At 38.6% G+C, this 16,431-nt stretch overlaps 1 protein-coding gene across 1 annotated transcript in view; it reads left to right on the plus strand.

Annotated features, from left to right (window-relative positions):
* Window positions 1–2,548, plus strand: part of C1D (C1D nuclear receptor corepressor) — a 5,103-nt gene extending 2,555 nt beyond the window's left edge. Inside the window, exon 4 of the mRNA XM_010019974.1 lies at window positions 2,372–2,548. Within this exon, the coding sequence (XP_010018276.1) occupies window positions 2,372–2,548 (177 nt within the window). The remainder of the gene's footprint in view (window positions 1–2,371) is intronic.
* The last annotated feature ends 13,883 nt before the right edge of the window (window positions 2,549–16,431 follow it).

Here is a 16,431-nt window from a genome sequence, read left to right on the forward strand (position 1 = left end):
GCGAAGACGGGAAAGAGGCCCCCTCCCCCTTCCAAGTCCTCCATTAATTCATTTTCTCAGCAGTAAAGAATTCAGTTCAGCAACAAAGCTAAAAGCTTTTTTGGCACCAGTTGTATGTGTATTGTCCAGTAATTCTGCATTAGTGACATATTTACAACCTATAATAAATCTCTTAGGTTTGTCTTTATATTCCATTTAGATGCATGACTACGGTATAGAAGGCCGCTATCTCGAAAATTCTGCTGACTGAAAAAAATCAGATCATTTAGCCTGAAGAAAAAATAGAAATCAAAACTTACAGCTCCCCATTTTAATTCCTGTATAAATGAAAATACTAAATCTGGGCAATCGTAAAATACTTAGCATAAATGTAATCCTTCCTAGGCAGTGGAACAGAAGATAGGACTGAAAAATGTGGAAAGCTAGCCTGAAAAACAAGAATACTTCTATTTTTAATTTGGTGAGGTTTTCAGTAGCCTAGACTGTATCATATTAAAAAAATGGATCACTTAATATTTCATGAGCTTTCAGTCAGTTTCTCGTTCCTCCTATATTATATAGTGTCTGAATATTGTGTTAATTTAGTGATACTAAAAGATAAATTTTATCTATTTTGCTGTGGATATTTTATGCTGGTATTTTACTTCACAATTGCCAGTCCTTCTAAGCCTGAAGAATGAGTGAATTATCATAGCCTAGATTCTTAACCAGTTCTTGTTTCCTTTTACAAGTATCAAGGTGAATGAATGCATATTCCTTCCTTCCAAGAGCACTGTGATGTTCTCATTCATGTGGAAAGGGAGTAAAAAAAAAGACTGCTCTGTGGTGACTGTTTTGTTTTTAGAATTGCTCTCCCTGTGTACATACAGGGAATACACAGAGATTCAAACTGTATTAATAAAACTCACATTTGAGCTATCAGAGTTCATTTCTTTTGTCACGTTGACATTTGTCAGCTCCTTTTTCCCAGGTTGATACATGTAGGTTTGCCATCTGTTCTCATTAGCTGTCTCAGTCACCAAAGAAATACTATAGTCTATCATGATTTCAGACCCTGTAAAGCTCTCCTCATTAAAGCTGTGGTTTTGATACAGAAAGATGGGGCAACAGTTTCTTATAATGGTCAACTGAAGAGTTGAAAATCAGTTCTGTCGCGTAGGTCTCGTAACTTTTGTTCCAGATTCAAGGAGCTGTCAATGGTTGTGTGAGAAATGTGTGGGTTGCACAATATCAACATTTATTTAGTTAGCAGTATCCATAAATGTTCTGTTAATCCACATTTATAAGCCAGGTATTGGGTAGAGCACTATATATATATGTGTGTATGTATACATACGTTACTGTTGTTTGTATTACACCTAGAGTTGAAGGCCATATTAAGCTAAATATGTAGTCATGAAATACATCAACCAAACTTACGTATTTTACACAACTACTGTAAGTGGCCCCTCTAGTCAGTGGAGAGAAGCAGGCAGTTAACAGAGGGTAATTCCTGTATTAGAGGTGTTCAGTTTTGCAATTTGCTTTACTGATTGCAGAAGTAGAGGAGAAGGAGTAGGCACATAAATGAGACTGTAAGCTAGGAGGGTATGCTTAGGTGAGGCTGAATCCAAGTCATGCTTTGGTCAAAAAATCCTTAGACACCAAATGACTGTGGGAGGCTAAGATGGCAAGAAAATATCCACTTTATGGAATGGCAGTGGAAATGAGCATTTTTTAATTATTATTATTGTTTATGGTCATAAAAAGAAACTTCTGGTACAGCTGGAAATTCATCAGGCTGCCTTAAACAGGTTCACTGATAAGCTCCCTTGACCATTTCAGGATCTTAACCACAAGAGTTCTGTGTAGTTGCGTGTATAATGCTCGTAACATCTTTGATTTTGAGTTAGATGCTTTGTGGCTTTGCTTGGACATGCTGAATTTTCTTTTTTTTATTAGACAGTAGTCAGGCAGTACAGTTCATATAATGACATTTCTCTAAGTATGTCAAATCCAAATACCATTTTGCCATCTTTACGTAGGCCAAATTGAGTTCAGTACTTTGTTTTCTAACTTTGCTTGCAAGAACAATTCTCATCCCACTGTCAATTAGACACAATCTTCATCTCTGTAGGACTTCATGTTCCTATGAAAGTGGATGTCATGCAGGTTAGGTACCTGTGATGGAAAATCTGCTAAAGGAGAAGCCTCAAGTTTGCAGAAAGACATTTGCAAACAAGAGCTTTGTACATATATTTAAATGATATTTTTCTAGGTATCGTAGAATTGTACAGTGTGGAAAGCTTTTACTCACTGATTTCATTTTAACAGCAATTTTTGGAGAATGGTGTGAAATATACTTTTCCTTTTTTTTCTTCCCCCCCCCTAGGAGAGAGTAAGAACATACATGAACAGGGTCAAAGAAATAGCAGAAAAGAAAAAGGCATCCAAACTTGATAAAGGAGCTGCTTCTAGATTTGTAAGAAATGCACTCTGGGAACCAAGCGCTGAAAACGAAAAGAAATCCAAAGGTCCTGGTAAAGGAAAAAAGAGAAAAATGGACTAAATTTTTGTCTCCCCTTATATAAATTAGAGACACCTAGGAATTTGCCTTGAAATGTGTTCTGCATACTGCATGCACCTTGTGGAGGTGCTGTATAGCAACATCTTGCTTAAGTTATAGGTAAGAATTTTTATAGGATTGTATTTCGTCCAGAACGCTTGTCGCTCACGTGATCACATTCTATGTGTATCTAAAAGTGCCATTTGATGCAAGAGAGGTAACATTTCATTATTGAAATGACAATGACCTGACATCGGCTCGCTGGTAGTACATACTAGTGATGTTTTTTACTGTTGAATGATTGACACTTTTTTACATGTCCTTAATGTGAATATTAAAAAGTCTCAACCAATGCTATCTAGTCTGTGGTGTTTATGAATGGCCGTGTTTTCTTTCTCATTACATCATTATGTTAAATGCTGTACTAGTAGATTTGTAAGATTTATCCACTCTGTTAAACTGTTTCTTTTTCAGCTTCTGAACTTGAAGATTTGCCATATTCCTTTACTTCTGTTGTCTCTCAGAAAACCGAGTTTCAGGGGCCACAAGCAAACAGCCTGTATTCCACTTTAAGCCACGATGTCCAGCCAGTGGAAAAGAAAAGATATCCCCAAAGGGCAATCTGTGGGGTCCAAAAAAAAGGAGCAGACTGGGGACAGCTATTAGAAAACAGCACATGCAGGAACTTGATTGGAATTTTGGCTGCAGTGCTCATCCTTTGCTGCTGACACAGTGAGAGAGAAAAATATGCTCAGAGGCGGTAGGAGTGTGGTCATCCACTGCTGTTTCTCAGAACTTCATCAGGGAAAGCGCTCTGTGGTACAATAAATACTACTACTGTGTCTTACAAGTATTCTGTATGTTTTCCTCAAAAGGTGTAGTCATTTTGGAGAGGAGTGTGTTAAGTTTCTTCGGAAGAACCTCAGTAGTTGATTTTTTTCAGTATACTGCAGAGCAAAACTCAATTATCTGCCCAAAAACTATTTAGCAATTAGCAGCGACTCTCTACTTACGAAAGGAAATACAGGAAAAGGAATGAAAAAATAAGCAATTAAGTCACCAAAATGTAGTTTGGGTAGCAGTCTACAAAAGTGGTTGAGAAATATTGTTAGTGTGAAAGACTAAAGGACAAGAACAAATGAATCCAGTTTATCTACAGCTGAATGATGTGCAGTGGATGGTTACTGACACTACAGAGTTGTACTGCATCATGCAGTGTAGAATATGGACTAAATTGAATCAGGTGCTAAAGTGAAGGTTCTTTTGTCACTGACTACCTAAAAATATGCATTTGAAAGTAAAAGTTCGACACATTTATTTGAGTTTATTAAACTCAATTTATGCATATCTCTAGAAACTTTTTCAGTGACTGGTATGAATTTACTAATTTTTGTTTATGATAAACTCTGAATAAATAGTAATTCCTTCAATCCATCTAACGAGAACCTGCTAGTATATATGTTCGTGTACGTACGGCACTTTTATGCATTAGATCTACAGGACTCCTCGTGTAAGTATGCATGTCAAAGACCCATAAACATTTGCCAGCTGAAAGCTAAAATTAGAATGCTTTATTTCTACAGGTTAATGTCATGGTTATGCTAAATGAAAGAGCTTTTGGAATCAGGAGGCTTTTTTTGTGCAATTGCGATTAAAAATGTGAAAGACCTGAAGAGTATCCTAGGCCAAAGATAGCAATACATGTGTAAAGCAGTTCTTGGTGTGCTCCAGAGGTTTGGACAGAGATTAATTAGAAGTCTGTGTGTCCTGTCTTGTACCTTTTTCACCCTGATACTGAAAACGACAGCTGTAGGCTATTACAAACAGACTTCTGGACTTTGTGTGGATGTAGAGGTCTGCATGTGCAAAGCATGAGGTTCAAAATGTTAATCTCAAAAACATCAACGTGAAAAAAGGGCAGGTGTCCTATGAACTAATCGGGAAGACAAAAGGATAGAAGTGGTCTGGAGTGGCACAAGCCAGAGCACTTTAATGTAGAATTTTTCTGAGAGATAGTGTCTTATGCTTTGAGAAGCATTGTCTTGAGGAAATGAGTAGCTCAGCTTGTATTTACAGTGCTGTTAATTAAAAGTGGATTGAAGGACATTTCCATTACATGGTTTTCCTCTTAAGCTTCAATTATAGCTTTTGTTTTAAAAGGATAATTTCTAAAAAGGATCATAATTTAGTGTCCAGGAAAGTACACAGGTTTCCTAAGTAAATGTTTAAACAAGAATAATGCAAGGCTGTTAGCTAAGACTTACTGAGGTAGAAGTCCATTTGGTATAATTAATTTTATACAGGTATTTGGCATTTGTAATAGGGCAGTTTAAATAGATGTAACAAATGCAACTTTGTAAAGACTTTTTTTTTTAAGGTTTGTATCTTTCAGTGTGGATTTGTGGCTTTGCTTTTCTAGAAAACAACCCAGACAAATGCCCCACAAACTAAGAAGTGTTACTACCTGTTATTCGCTAACAGCCCTATTAGGTAAGAGGTTTGAAATACAAGATCATGAATGCCAAGTGTTTTTTGTATCAAGTATTCTTGGAACATCTGGACTGAGGTCTCCAATGTGAAATGACTGAACACTGTGGAAGTTCCTGCCTCAAAATAGGATGCTGGCAAGAAGAACATGTATTGCAGTATCTGTGTGCATTAAACCTATATGAGCCACAGTTGTAGAATGGTTCTACAGGGCCGGAAAGGAAAGGAAAACATCTGGGAGACTTCCAGTCCCATTGGTGTACGTGCTGAATATGGTGCAGAAATAGCAATTCTGCGTTAGTTAATGCCAATGTAATGCAAAGAGTTGCTATAATGGTAAGTTGTTAGTATCACTGAATTAAAGTATTAATGAATGAAGATATTTAAAGAAAAAAAGTGTGTGTGACACCTCCCTGCTTTGTCTTGATTTTGCTATAAATATATTATGGGCTAACTAATATTAGACATACCAGCTAAGAGAAGCACTAACAAAACTGCTGTTTCTAAGAATGTTTTATACTAATCAGTAAGAAAATGAAGTAAAACTCTTAAGTTATGGTAGAAATATACATGTAGTTGGACTGACTAGAGCTAATCAATGATGCCAGAATTTGAAGGCTTTGTATTCTGGTTTTTAAGTCAGAAGTGAAAATAGTTTTCATTTTCTTAAAGATTGTGTTTTGATACATGCATTTAATGTGTTACCTGTTCTTGGAACTTTCCTTGTTTTCTGGTCTTTGCACCAAGAAAGTGATGAGGTTGGCAAGAGCATGTGAAGCTAGCATCCATAACTAGAATTTGATACAAGGCTGCATGGGGAATTTTCCAATCTTACCAAAAGAATACTTCAGAAGATAAGTGAAAATGCAACTCAAGATTTTAAGCCCCAGTAGTGTGGAAAACCTCTCTCTCTGACAGAGTTTACTGTGGCTGCAAACAAAAGAGGAGTCTCACTAGAACTTAAATTCCCACTCTTACAAATGGTAGCCATGAGTTGGGAGGTCAACACATCACTGGTGCTCATTTCTGCTCCTTCAGTACTTTTATTAATGGACAACTGCATCCTCAAGGGTAGATGTTTGATTAAATCATCTTATTTTTTCCCAGCCTTGAAAATCAATACTAGCATGAAGCTTTGTCAAGAAGTATTAATGTTGCAGTTTCATTGGAAATCTTCTCAAAACATAGTTATCTGGAATGATAAAAGTTATTAATTCTCATATAATTAACAATTTTACTGGATTTCTAAGAATTTTATTGGATTTAAGAAAGTAGACCAAAAGTAACTTTTTAACTCTGGGGTTGGGACCATTACAAAAGTAAAGGGAAATCCTGGTTTCCAAAGTAAATGATATACTTCGCCCAGGGATTGATGAAGACCTGGTTCTTCAGCCCCAGAAGAGACCTTGGTTACGTGGATTAAGGCTTCTATCAGCTGTTAGCCACAGGAAGGCTTTTGAGAGCTGTGCACAGCAAACTCCAGTCTATAACTGGAAACACTTATTGGTGTGACATAGGGTTCCTTCTGGCAAGATCTCACTGAACTTTTAACTCTATTCATGCAGTTTCTCCTCTACTGCAAGTAACTGCAAAACCTCTTATACCTAGAAAAAGGAAACAACTTTCCTGTTTGACATTGCTACAAGGTGAGATATGTGAAACATTAACCATAAAAAAAAAAAGAAACAACTTGATTGGAATGTCATTCCTTTCTTCTGTCAGACATGGCTGGCTAGTAATGTGTAGCTGCTTTAGAGAGTTAAAGTGTAAGGAAACAACAGCAAACTGGTTTTGATGCAAATCATAAGTTGGACCAAAAAAATCAGTGACATGCAAATAAGAATGTAATTGGAAAATCATGAGGCTTTAACAGAAATGTTCTCCAAGAGTGTGATGAACTTCAAGCCAAAGAAACTTTCCAGCTTACAGGGCCAAAATAATTGGGTTGCATCCCAAATGTGGGCAGATTATTCCTTTGTCATAAACTGATATAAGATGCCAAAAAAGAGCATTAGTTAAAAAGACTCTATTTATGTTTCTTAGTTAGAAGTTTACCTGCCAGTGATTAAAAAAAGAAGTGTTAGGCTACAGCAGCATAGGGGATATAATACAAAAAGTAAATAATGCAATTTGTCATTTTAGAATCGTATGTGACATATTAGGAAAAAAAATGCATTAAAGTTCTGCAGTGTGACAGTGTAATTTTTCTTTTTGCTAATTTCCTTTAAGTGATAGTCCTCGCAGAGAGTTCCAGAAAGTTCACATGAATGCTTTTGTTTTGCAGATCACTCTTAGCATCCCTAACATTAGTGCATTAGTGGTAGTTTGGGGGTTTTCTTCTTTCAATTTCTTTCCAAGATGATGCACTACTTGTAATATTTTACTGATAGAACTAACAGTTTGCCTTTTTTCTGACTTTTAACCTTCCCTGTAGGAGAAGACTATGGATCTATGGAATACTTAGTGCTGGTGATCTAAGAAGCAGACCTTGAACTGCTCAGTTTTCATCAGCTATACCAAAGGGAAAAGAGCAAAAGCTTGTTTTTACTACTAAGCTGAGTGAATATGGCGTGGAAATCTTGTAATGGCAAGGTATCAATTTTGTAAAGTGATATATTTCAGAGGGGATACTAAATACGACTGTGAATAAAAAGCTTTATAAATGGAACATTTAAGAGGCTATCTTTTACTTTTCAGCGTAGGGTTGCCTTGACATGCATCATTTCAATTTGGCAGCCCCAGTAAATGGATGGAAGCAAGTCAGTATGATAATTCAGTATTGCCAAGAGGCTTCTTCTCAATCTAGTGTGGACACATTCCATGGCCAAATTTAAAGGCAATATTAAGTGATAGAAAATGGGTCTAATTCAGCACTGTGTTATTCCAGCTTAACATCATGACAATCTTGTTATTTAAGGTACCTAGATGTTACAGCCAAAGAGTACACGAACAACTAGATAATTTTCAAGCTAAGGATCACATCAGATTCATGGTGAGGTACCTTATATAGCAATGATCCAGAATAGCCAAAAAAAAACCTGAAACTTAGCTGTGCTTGCAAATAAACTCTTTTATAGTAGTAATTCTAGGGGCAAAGGCTTAGCTGCTGTTTACCAGCAGTCAGTTAAAGTAAATGAGCAGCTGCTGAGTTATGCAAGTGAAAAAGTTATCTGAAAACAAAGTAGTTGTTGATATTCTCTCATTAGATATGACTGTTCATTTATATGAATGTTGTAGTCTAAGTTTCCTAAAATGTTTATTTTTTCTTTGTCACTTGAGTGGTTTTTGGCCTCATGGGAACAAATTAGCCATTGTTTAAAGCTACAAAGGTGAGAAGAAGAAATACCTAGTAACAAACACTGTCAAGTTGGATAGCATAAACAACCTTTTTACTTTGTTGCCCTGGACCTACTCCCCATCTCACACACAAGACAAAACATGTTTTCTCCTGCTAAGTTTCCATGGAGAGAGCATTTCCTCAAGGCAGTTAATCTCATGAGTTGCTGCCTGTATGTGCACACATTACACATCCACCTGCATGTTATCTATGTCCTGATTGGCAGTAAGTTCTTCTCTTGGTGTGTAATGGAATACAAAGCGCGTATTAGTGAAATGCTATTGCTGGAGACTGTGTATAACATCACAAGCTTAATTCTCTATTGTTCTAAGTCAGTTTAAGTCTTGATTTCATTAGGGCTGCAGTAGCAAAAATCCAGTACAAAAGAACCGAGAATTTGGCTTTATGTAAGTATGAATGTCTTCATGCAACAAAAACACCACTAAAAATCTAGCTGATTCCAAGTCACTGACTTCCAGTTAAATTACTTGTCTGTTAGTTAAAGTCCACTTCCTGGATGCTTTGTTTACACTTTATTTTTGTGGTTTGTGCTTGTTAAGCTTTGTTTACCTTTTATTATACATAGGGCTTACCACCAATAATTCCACACAGTGCCTCAGCTTTTTATGGTAATGTTCTTTTTCCTAGATATTCATCATTTTGCCAGCTTTTAACTACCTGTAGTGGACTTTTTCATGTTTGGTCTCTGCCATGGCTGAATTCCCAACCATTTTCCCCCTTCCCCTCAAAGGTTGAACAGTTATTCTTACAGTTGTTCAAGAACATGGTTTGTAAAGTATAGGCCACATTGGCAGTGTTAGCTAAACTTCTGACCATATTTTTCTAAAGGTTGTAACTGTCCTTCATCGAGGTAAAAATTTGAAATGCATTGTCAGGAGATTAAAAAGAAAAGTTATCCCAGGGAAAATCTATCCAGATTAGGCCTCTCGAGAAACCTCAGAGAACTGCATCGTAGATACTGGCCCTTAATTTGCCTGTGTTCCAGTTTTCCCATGCATGGTCATCAACATTACTGAGCTCCCAGTACAGTTTTGAAACCACAAATAGCTTAGGGAAGAATATGGGCTCTGCAGTTAAAGTCCAATTTATCTTAGATGATGACAGGGCTCTGTAACATATTATATTTGCAGAACTGCAAATCTAGTCCAACTTTTAACAGCATTGTTTTAATGTAGCTCTATATGGATTTCAGATTTTAAAAAGTTAATGTGGACAAAGGATGCTCTCATATGTATGTGACTAATTTACATTATGATCATACTGGAATTCAACTTCATACCAGTTTAACTAAAATGGAATTAGTTCATGTGTCATCTTCCTAAGCGGTAACTCCAGTATGAGCATACTTCATTTCAGTGTTTAAGTATGCTGAATGTATTAGAAATCTGAAACTTTTTTTTTTGTCAACTAAAATCATAATGAAAAGAAGGGTCACAGTTGTTATACTGTGAGTTTGTTTGGTTTCCCCCCCCCCCAAGGGCTGTGTGTTTGTTAAGCTGCAGAGGTGCTACAGATTTGAGCTGGTAAAATGAAGTCTAGTGCATTTAATGTATTCTTTTTAGTAGGTATTATTGGGGTGTGTAGAATGAAGTACCCTATTTTCTGGAAGATACTCAGATCATTAAAGACTCGTTCCTTATACATAGAATTACACAGAATAATTTTGGTAGATGAGGATCTCTGGGCATAGGTTGGCATTTCTAGATGTACCTGAGAGAACAAAATAAGCATGGAAAAAAATTTTATTTTGTCGTCTGCCATCTAGGTGTGGTTGTATTATCAGAAAAAATAACGGCCAGATTTTGCCCCTGGATTTGTTTGCACAGGTTTTCATAAGGCAAAGAGGAAAGATTCTGATACAGTGACTTCAGACTTGCAGAGTTTACTGACGACGTGGAACTTCCATTCCCATAGCAAAAAGCCAAGATATAATTGAGCAAAGCCTTCAGTTAATGCACAGTAGTAAATCTGTGTCCAAAAAGAATTTGAGGTTCTAAGTCATTTTAAGGCAAAGCCTGTATTGGGTAGCCTGGTAGCTTCGAACCTCAGTGGCCATTACCTCAGCTGGCAAAGATTAGTAATGATTTTCTCTATTCAAGCATCTGAGCCAAAGTCCCGACAACAGCAAGGGAAGGGGGGGAAATAACAAACAAAACTACCAAAAACCCCCAAAAGCTCATTTCCAGCTGGAGGGACTTTGCTGGTAGTGTGTGTGTTAACACATCTGTGGCCCCCATGTTGTTAAGATACCTGAATATTTCTTTGAGGTAACTGAAGACACATCTTAAAGCTTAAGTTTTGAAAAACATCTGGAAAGTGAACCAGGCAACCATGAGTTTAGAAGTTTGCCATTTTCCCCTTTTTAGTGAATCTGATAGTTTCTTATTTTAGTAGGTTAGCTTACTTGTGTAAGTGTGAGAGGAAAGCATTTTTCAGTTTGATTACAGCACAACAGAGAAGGCATGTGAATTCTTGTGTTTAATTACCTTTGTGCTTAAAGGTGATTTCATCTGTTTTTTAGTCTTTCAGCTGCTTTTCCTATGTCCGCCTTCAAGATAATTCAACCGGGTGGCTCCTTCTGCCTCTGAAATCAGATTGAATGAAAGAAATGCTGCCAGAAATTCTTCAGGGTTTCTCACAAGTTTGTGTTCCTTGAGCACATCTGTGTGATATTACCTAAATGACAGTAATTGCTAGAAAAACAAGATCTATTAAAGCAAGGAGAACATCTTATAGTAGGTTAAATTAGTTTAAATTAAAAGGGAAGGTGAACAGCATATATATATATATCCCTTGAAACCAATATGCACTGTTGGATTCCTTTGCAGCATCTGCACAGAAGTGTCTCTCAACACTGCAGAATCCTCTGCGCTCCTGCCCCCAAACCATCCATTCCTCCATCCATCAAACAGGTATTTGTTCCTTTAACCACTTGATATGTATCAGCAAGAAGTGGTTTACTCATCAAAGTTGTAATACTACAGCTAGATTTTATCCTTCATGGAATATAATCGCTGATGGCGTGTGGTTTGGCATGGGTTACCTTGTTTAAATACATAGATGCATCATGCATAGTTTAACCGAACAGAGCAGCCAGGTTAAATGCTTTACCAAAGGACTTACTTGCCTGCCTGCCCCCCACCTTTTCTTTCTTATTTTTATACGAGTGTAACAAAACTCACCCCCCGAGTGAGACTGTTGCTTCAATCACTACTGCGCTTCCAGGATCAGGAGCTGAAGGGAAGCCATTTTCCTGTGCTTCACAAAACCCCACCCAGGGGCTATGGCCAACACGTAACCTCTGCCCCTTCCTCACCCAGCAAAGCCCTTCAGAGGGACACGTATCCCTTGCGCATCGTCAAGGCGTGCACCGCTCACCCTGAATTTGGTGGGGATGTTTGTTTTCCCCTCATCTCTATTGACTGAAAGAGCAAAAGCCGGAGCTCACATCCCCCGCCAGCCTTGCCCAAGGCAGCTGCAGCCTCTAGGCGCCATTTAGTGGTCAGTCGGCGCCCAGCCCCAGGGCTAAAATGGCGCCGCCCGGGGAGCCTCACCTCAGGTGAGCAGGGCGGTCAGGTTCTGTGTTTGCCTCCCAGAGTCGTTGTGACCTGTCCTTCGGTCCCTCTGCACGAAAAAGGTAGGATTTACTCTTGCTTGCGCTTCTTAGATCTATGAAGTGCACCTGTGTCACACAGTGGTAGGAGCGAGGAGGTAAAGTGGGGATATGTTACTGTGGAAATTCATTTGATGCTTGAGGAGAACTTTCCTTACAACGTCTGTTTGAGGTGTTGTGTGATGATACTGCATACTTGTTATTTCCTCACTAATCTTTTCATGTTTCCCCAGTGTATGCGATGGATGGGAGTGCTGTGGCAGGGTGGCTTTGCTACGGACGACCGTGTGGTGAATTAACATGGTGGTGGCTGTGCCCTTCCTCTCCCTGCAACCAGCCCAGGAGGCGGTAGAGGCTGAACTTAAAACGGGGAGAGGAAAGCGGGAAAGCAAATTTAGACGAGGCCTTTGCCACATGGTGTCAGCTGCAGGCTCTTTTGGCAAATTTTAGCTTTATTGCTTCTTTTCCGCTTGGTGGCAGCAAAGGAACATCAAACAGGCCGGAGGCAGCGGCAAGAAATGCTTTTAAAAGCTGTTCCAGAAGTTAAGGGACAAAAAACCCCAACAAAACAACAAAACCGAAAGGAAAAAGATCCCAAGCTCTCAAAATCTTTAAAAATACAGAAATATTGTATTTCTAAGATGAATGAAACTGCTGTTCCACCCGTCAGGTAGTTGTAGTTAAAAATGCTGCTCTTCTTTTTTAACAAGCCTACGTAGTGAACTGCCCCGTGTCTTTTGACTTTGGCACATATTAGCAGCTTTTTATGAGCAGCCAGTTAAATTTCCATATGCTCTGCTTAGTTTCTGTTGGATTTCTTGGAGAGGTTTTCAAAATGCTGTGTGTGTATGTGTATGTGTGTATATATATAATGTAATGTAATCTCTGCACGACTGGAAAGTAATACATTGCCTTCTAAATTCAGCTGAGTTTATAGACCTGTTTCTGCTCTCGCACCTGTTTTATACTCATGTAAGGCTGGTAATGCTGATGGGTTTGTTTCTAATTTACAATGGTGTAAGCAAGAAGCAGATCAGGTCCTTTATTCTTCATCTCAGGATCCTGATAGATTGCAAATACGGAGTGGAAAAGGGCAGCACTTTCTCAACTGCAGACTGGAGGACAGGACCCCAGGTGGTGCAGTGAGCCATGTCCTGGGGACTCGAAAGGCTTTGCACTTCTTTAATAATGAAGTGATGCAGATTTACCAGAAAGGCTAAGCAGGTGTTGACCTGTCTTCCTTGCTTACTGCCCATCAGTCCTAGCTGGCATGATATGTTGTGCTAGACATGTTGCTTGAGGTGAGCACATCTGTGCTGTGCCCCATTCAGAAAGATGGTCAAGCAGTGGTGGCCAGCAGGAGTAAATGTTCTGTTAATGGGATGATGCTTGTTTTCACCAGCACAGGAGGAGAGTCCCAAATACCTACATTTTATTTTTTTTAGTAACTTTATCTGGGAAGTTTTTTTTGAGGCAAGGTCTAATTTTCATAGTGTTGTTTTCTCTGCTTAGCATCTGGTCACTGATGATTTTTGTGCCTGTGCTTAAACTAGCAAATGAGCATATCACAGGTCCAAGAAACTTGTCTGTTGTCTTGAATCTTGCTTTCACTTATACTACTGTAAATCTTGGATAGCCTGATTGTTTCCTGTGAATTTACACCATTAAAATAGTAAGGCATTAGTAAAGACTTATTTTAAGGGCTTCCTTAGACCGAAGGTTTGATTCTGTTTTTTAATAAATCAGTGCTGGCTCTAATGAAATCACCAGCATTATATAGTTGTAAAATCCCAGCGGGGCCATAGACCTTGTGTTCTGTTTTACATTCCTTGAGCAAAACTTCTGGTGATTCACCCCTCCTGCCCCAGTTTCCCCACTGAATTTAGGAGGAATGCAAAGTCAAGTCCTTTAGTTTCAGTCACAGCCTATTGACACATGTAGTTACTTGCATATTGGTCATTCCTTTTCTCTCTCCAGAATTTCAGCACTATGAGTCTCTTTGAAGATTCTGCTCCTGAATCAAACCATTGGTATAACATTACACTGGCTGAATCCCAAGATGAATTGCCTGTTTCTATCTCAGAGTGTGAATGCAAAATACTCAGCTCCCAGAAGAAGCCCAGTAGAGAATCAATACTAGCTGCCAAAGCCTTTAGCTTTTTATTTTATTATTTTTTTAGATGGAAACCAGATCATTATGCACATCTATTGAGGAAAAAAGGATTTTTACTCTTTTTTTTCCCCTTCCCTTTTCTTCATAAACTGTGTGTCTATGCGTGTGCTGCCTCCTGAATAACACAGGGAAGGCATCAGTGTAACAAGTTGCATTCTTGGACAGGGACATCAGTCCTCCACTAGACAATAATGTTGCCTAGTCCTGTTAAAAAAAATCCTGTCAACATTCTTAACTACTTAGGTTTGTTGGCCCCAAGAATATTGATCCAGAATTGTATTTAAGTTGTTGCTTTAATAATATCTTTCTTATTTCAAGCCAAAATGTGCCCATAGCAACTTAAAAGCCGTTTGTTTGTGTGTCTAAGTACTGCTTTACTTTAAATAGAAACCCTGCTTTTGCTCCAACTGAAGTGAATTTTCTCTGGTTTTGATTCATTATACTCTCTGTTAATCTTGGGTTTGTTTTGTGATTAAAAGACTAGGACTAAAGTTGGTAGAAACTGGTCTGTAGGTGCTGAAAATACCACACTAACACTCCTTTGATCTCAAGACCCACGCAAAATTCCCAGTGACTTTGGCAGAGGTTTTGCCATCGTAAGTTTCAAAATCCCTCGGTCTCCTGAATCTGGAGGCGAGTCTCTGCCTTGAATTCAGAACTTAATTTACCTTTCTACTTCGTAGTGGTGCTATTTTCATCTAGCGAAGGAAGTGATTGAATTTTTCAAGCTCGGCAGAAAAGCCCAGAACTTTAGTAAACATTGGATTGGTCTCATCTTCATGAATGAGTGAAAGAAAGGGAAAATCAAAGAGCAAAACTTTTGAATGAGGCAAGTAGCTGAAGGGGAATAGCAATTTGCCATGTCATGAATGTTACAGTGAGACTTTGCAATGTTACCTGTGGAGACCTAACCCTCCTAAACCCCCAAACCCTCCTGAAACAACAGTCAAACAACCCTCCTGGTTGGATTCCAGACAGTGGCGGAGAAAATAGACTTGGGAAAAGATTAACCCTTTTCACCCAATTTCCCTGAAAGGGTAGTTAAGCTCAATTCTGCTCTGTGAGGGTAAGTCCCTCCAGCCCTGTGGTGCCTCAGTAACATCTGGTAGGCAGAGCCCTTTGCCAGTGTGGAAGAGATTGGGTTTTTTCCACAGTTCCTATGAGGCCATTGTTACTACTGTTGTCCACTGTACACACACATAGAAACTTGTTCTTTTAAAAAAAATTTGTTAAATCCATTAAGGAAAATTGGCAGCAACGTTTGAACTGATAATCATTTTGATTATAAATTTATTATGCCTTGATGATGGATGAGTCAAGGAAACAGACATTTTTCATGACAGCACCAGGTTAACTTGCTGGTTGTAGCTAAATATAGTTTTCCAGCTGTCTTCAGTGGTTATGGTGGTAAGGTCAGTAAGTTTGAAGCTGTAAGTTCTGCTCGTATCATTGCTGGCTGAAGAAGCAGTATTCTGAATTATGCTGGTTGCAGAATATGGACCTTCACATGTGGGGCCATGTTGCAAATGGAACAATCTTGAATGGCAAAATAATGTTTTATAGCATTGTTTCAGCTGTAAAGCTAAAGCACTTTCAACTTAAAACCAGTGCCCTAAGAAACCTGAACCTTCTGGCCTAGAGGACAGGACATCTCCTTGCTTAGATCTGTCCTCTGGGGGGAGGATGAGAGGGGAATGGTTTTAGATGATCTTGTATGAGAGGGGAGATGGAAAGATGGTTTGTGTCACAGGTGGTGTTTTTGCTAAGGTGGCCTTGCTGATACTGTGATTTTAGGGGAACTCTTAAACTATGGTTTTAATGATATTGGGCAAGGTAATCCAGGTTTTAGCATTGTCCGTGTTAGTGTACCCAAGGCAAAGGCTTTTACTTGTGGTATGTCTCATTCGCATTGTGTTTCTTAATGTTTATGTAGTCAGTGTATGTTACAGGCTCTTCCCCTTCCCTATGTACAAGCTTGAAGCACTCTTTTTGAGGGAATGAGAGCTGTTTGGCCTTGCTTCAGCTTTGATTAAGGACTGTCAAAACATATGTCAGAAAAAGGTGAGAGAAGGTAATGCTTACATGCTGCTAGACCACCTAGAGTTGCCTTCTAGGTGCTATTGCTTCTTCTTGTCTGTCCTGCATGCCTTAACTGGCCTCTTGTACTGTCTGTGGATATTATTTCATTGAGTGTATATCCTCTCACCACCAGTCACCAGACCATCAGAATACTTCTCTGTAAAACTGAAAGCTGT

Source organism: Nestor notabilis, unplaced genomic scaffold (assembly GCF_000696875.1).
Source record: "Nestor notabilis isolate BGI_N333 unplaced genomic scaffold, ASM69687v1 scaffold6818, whole genome shotgun sequence".
In the NCBI taxonomy this organism is placed as follows: Eukaryota; Metazoa; Chordata; class Aves; order Psittaciformes; family Psittacidae; genus Nestor; species Nestor notabilis.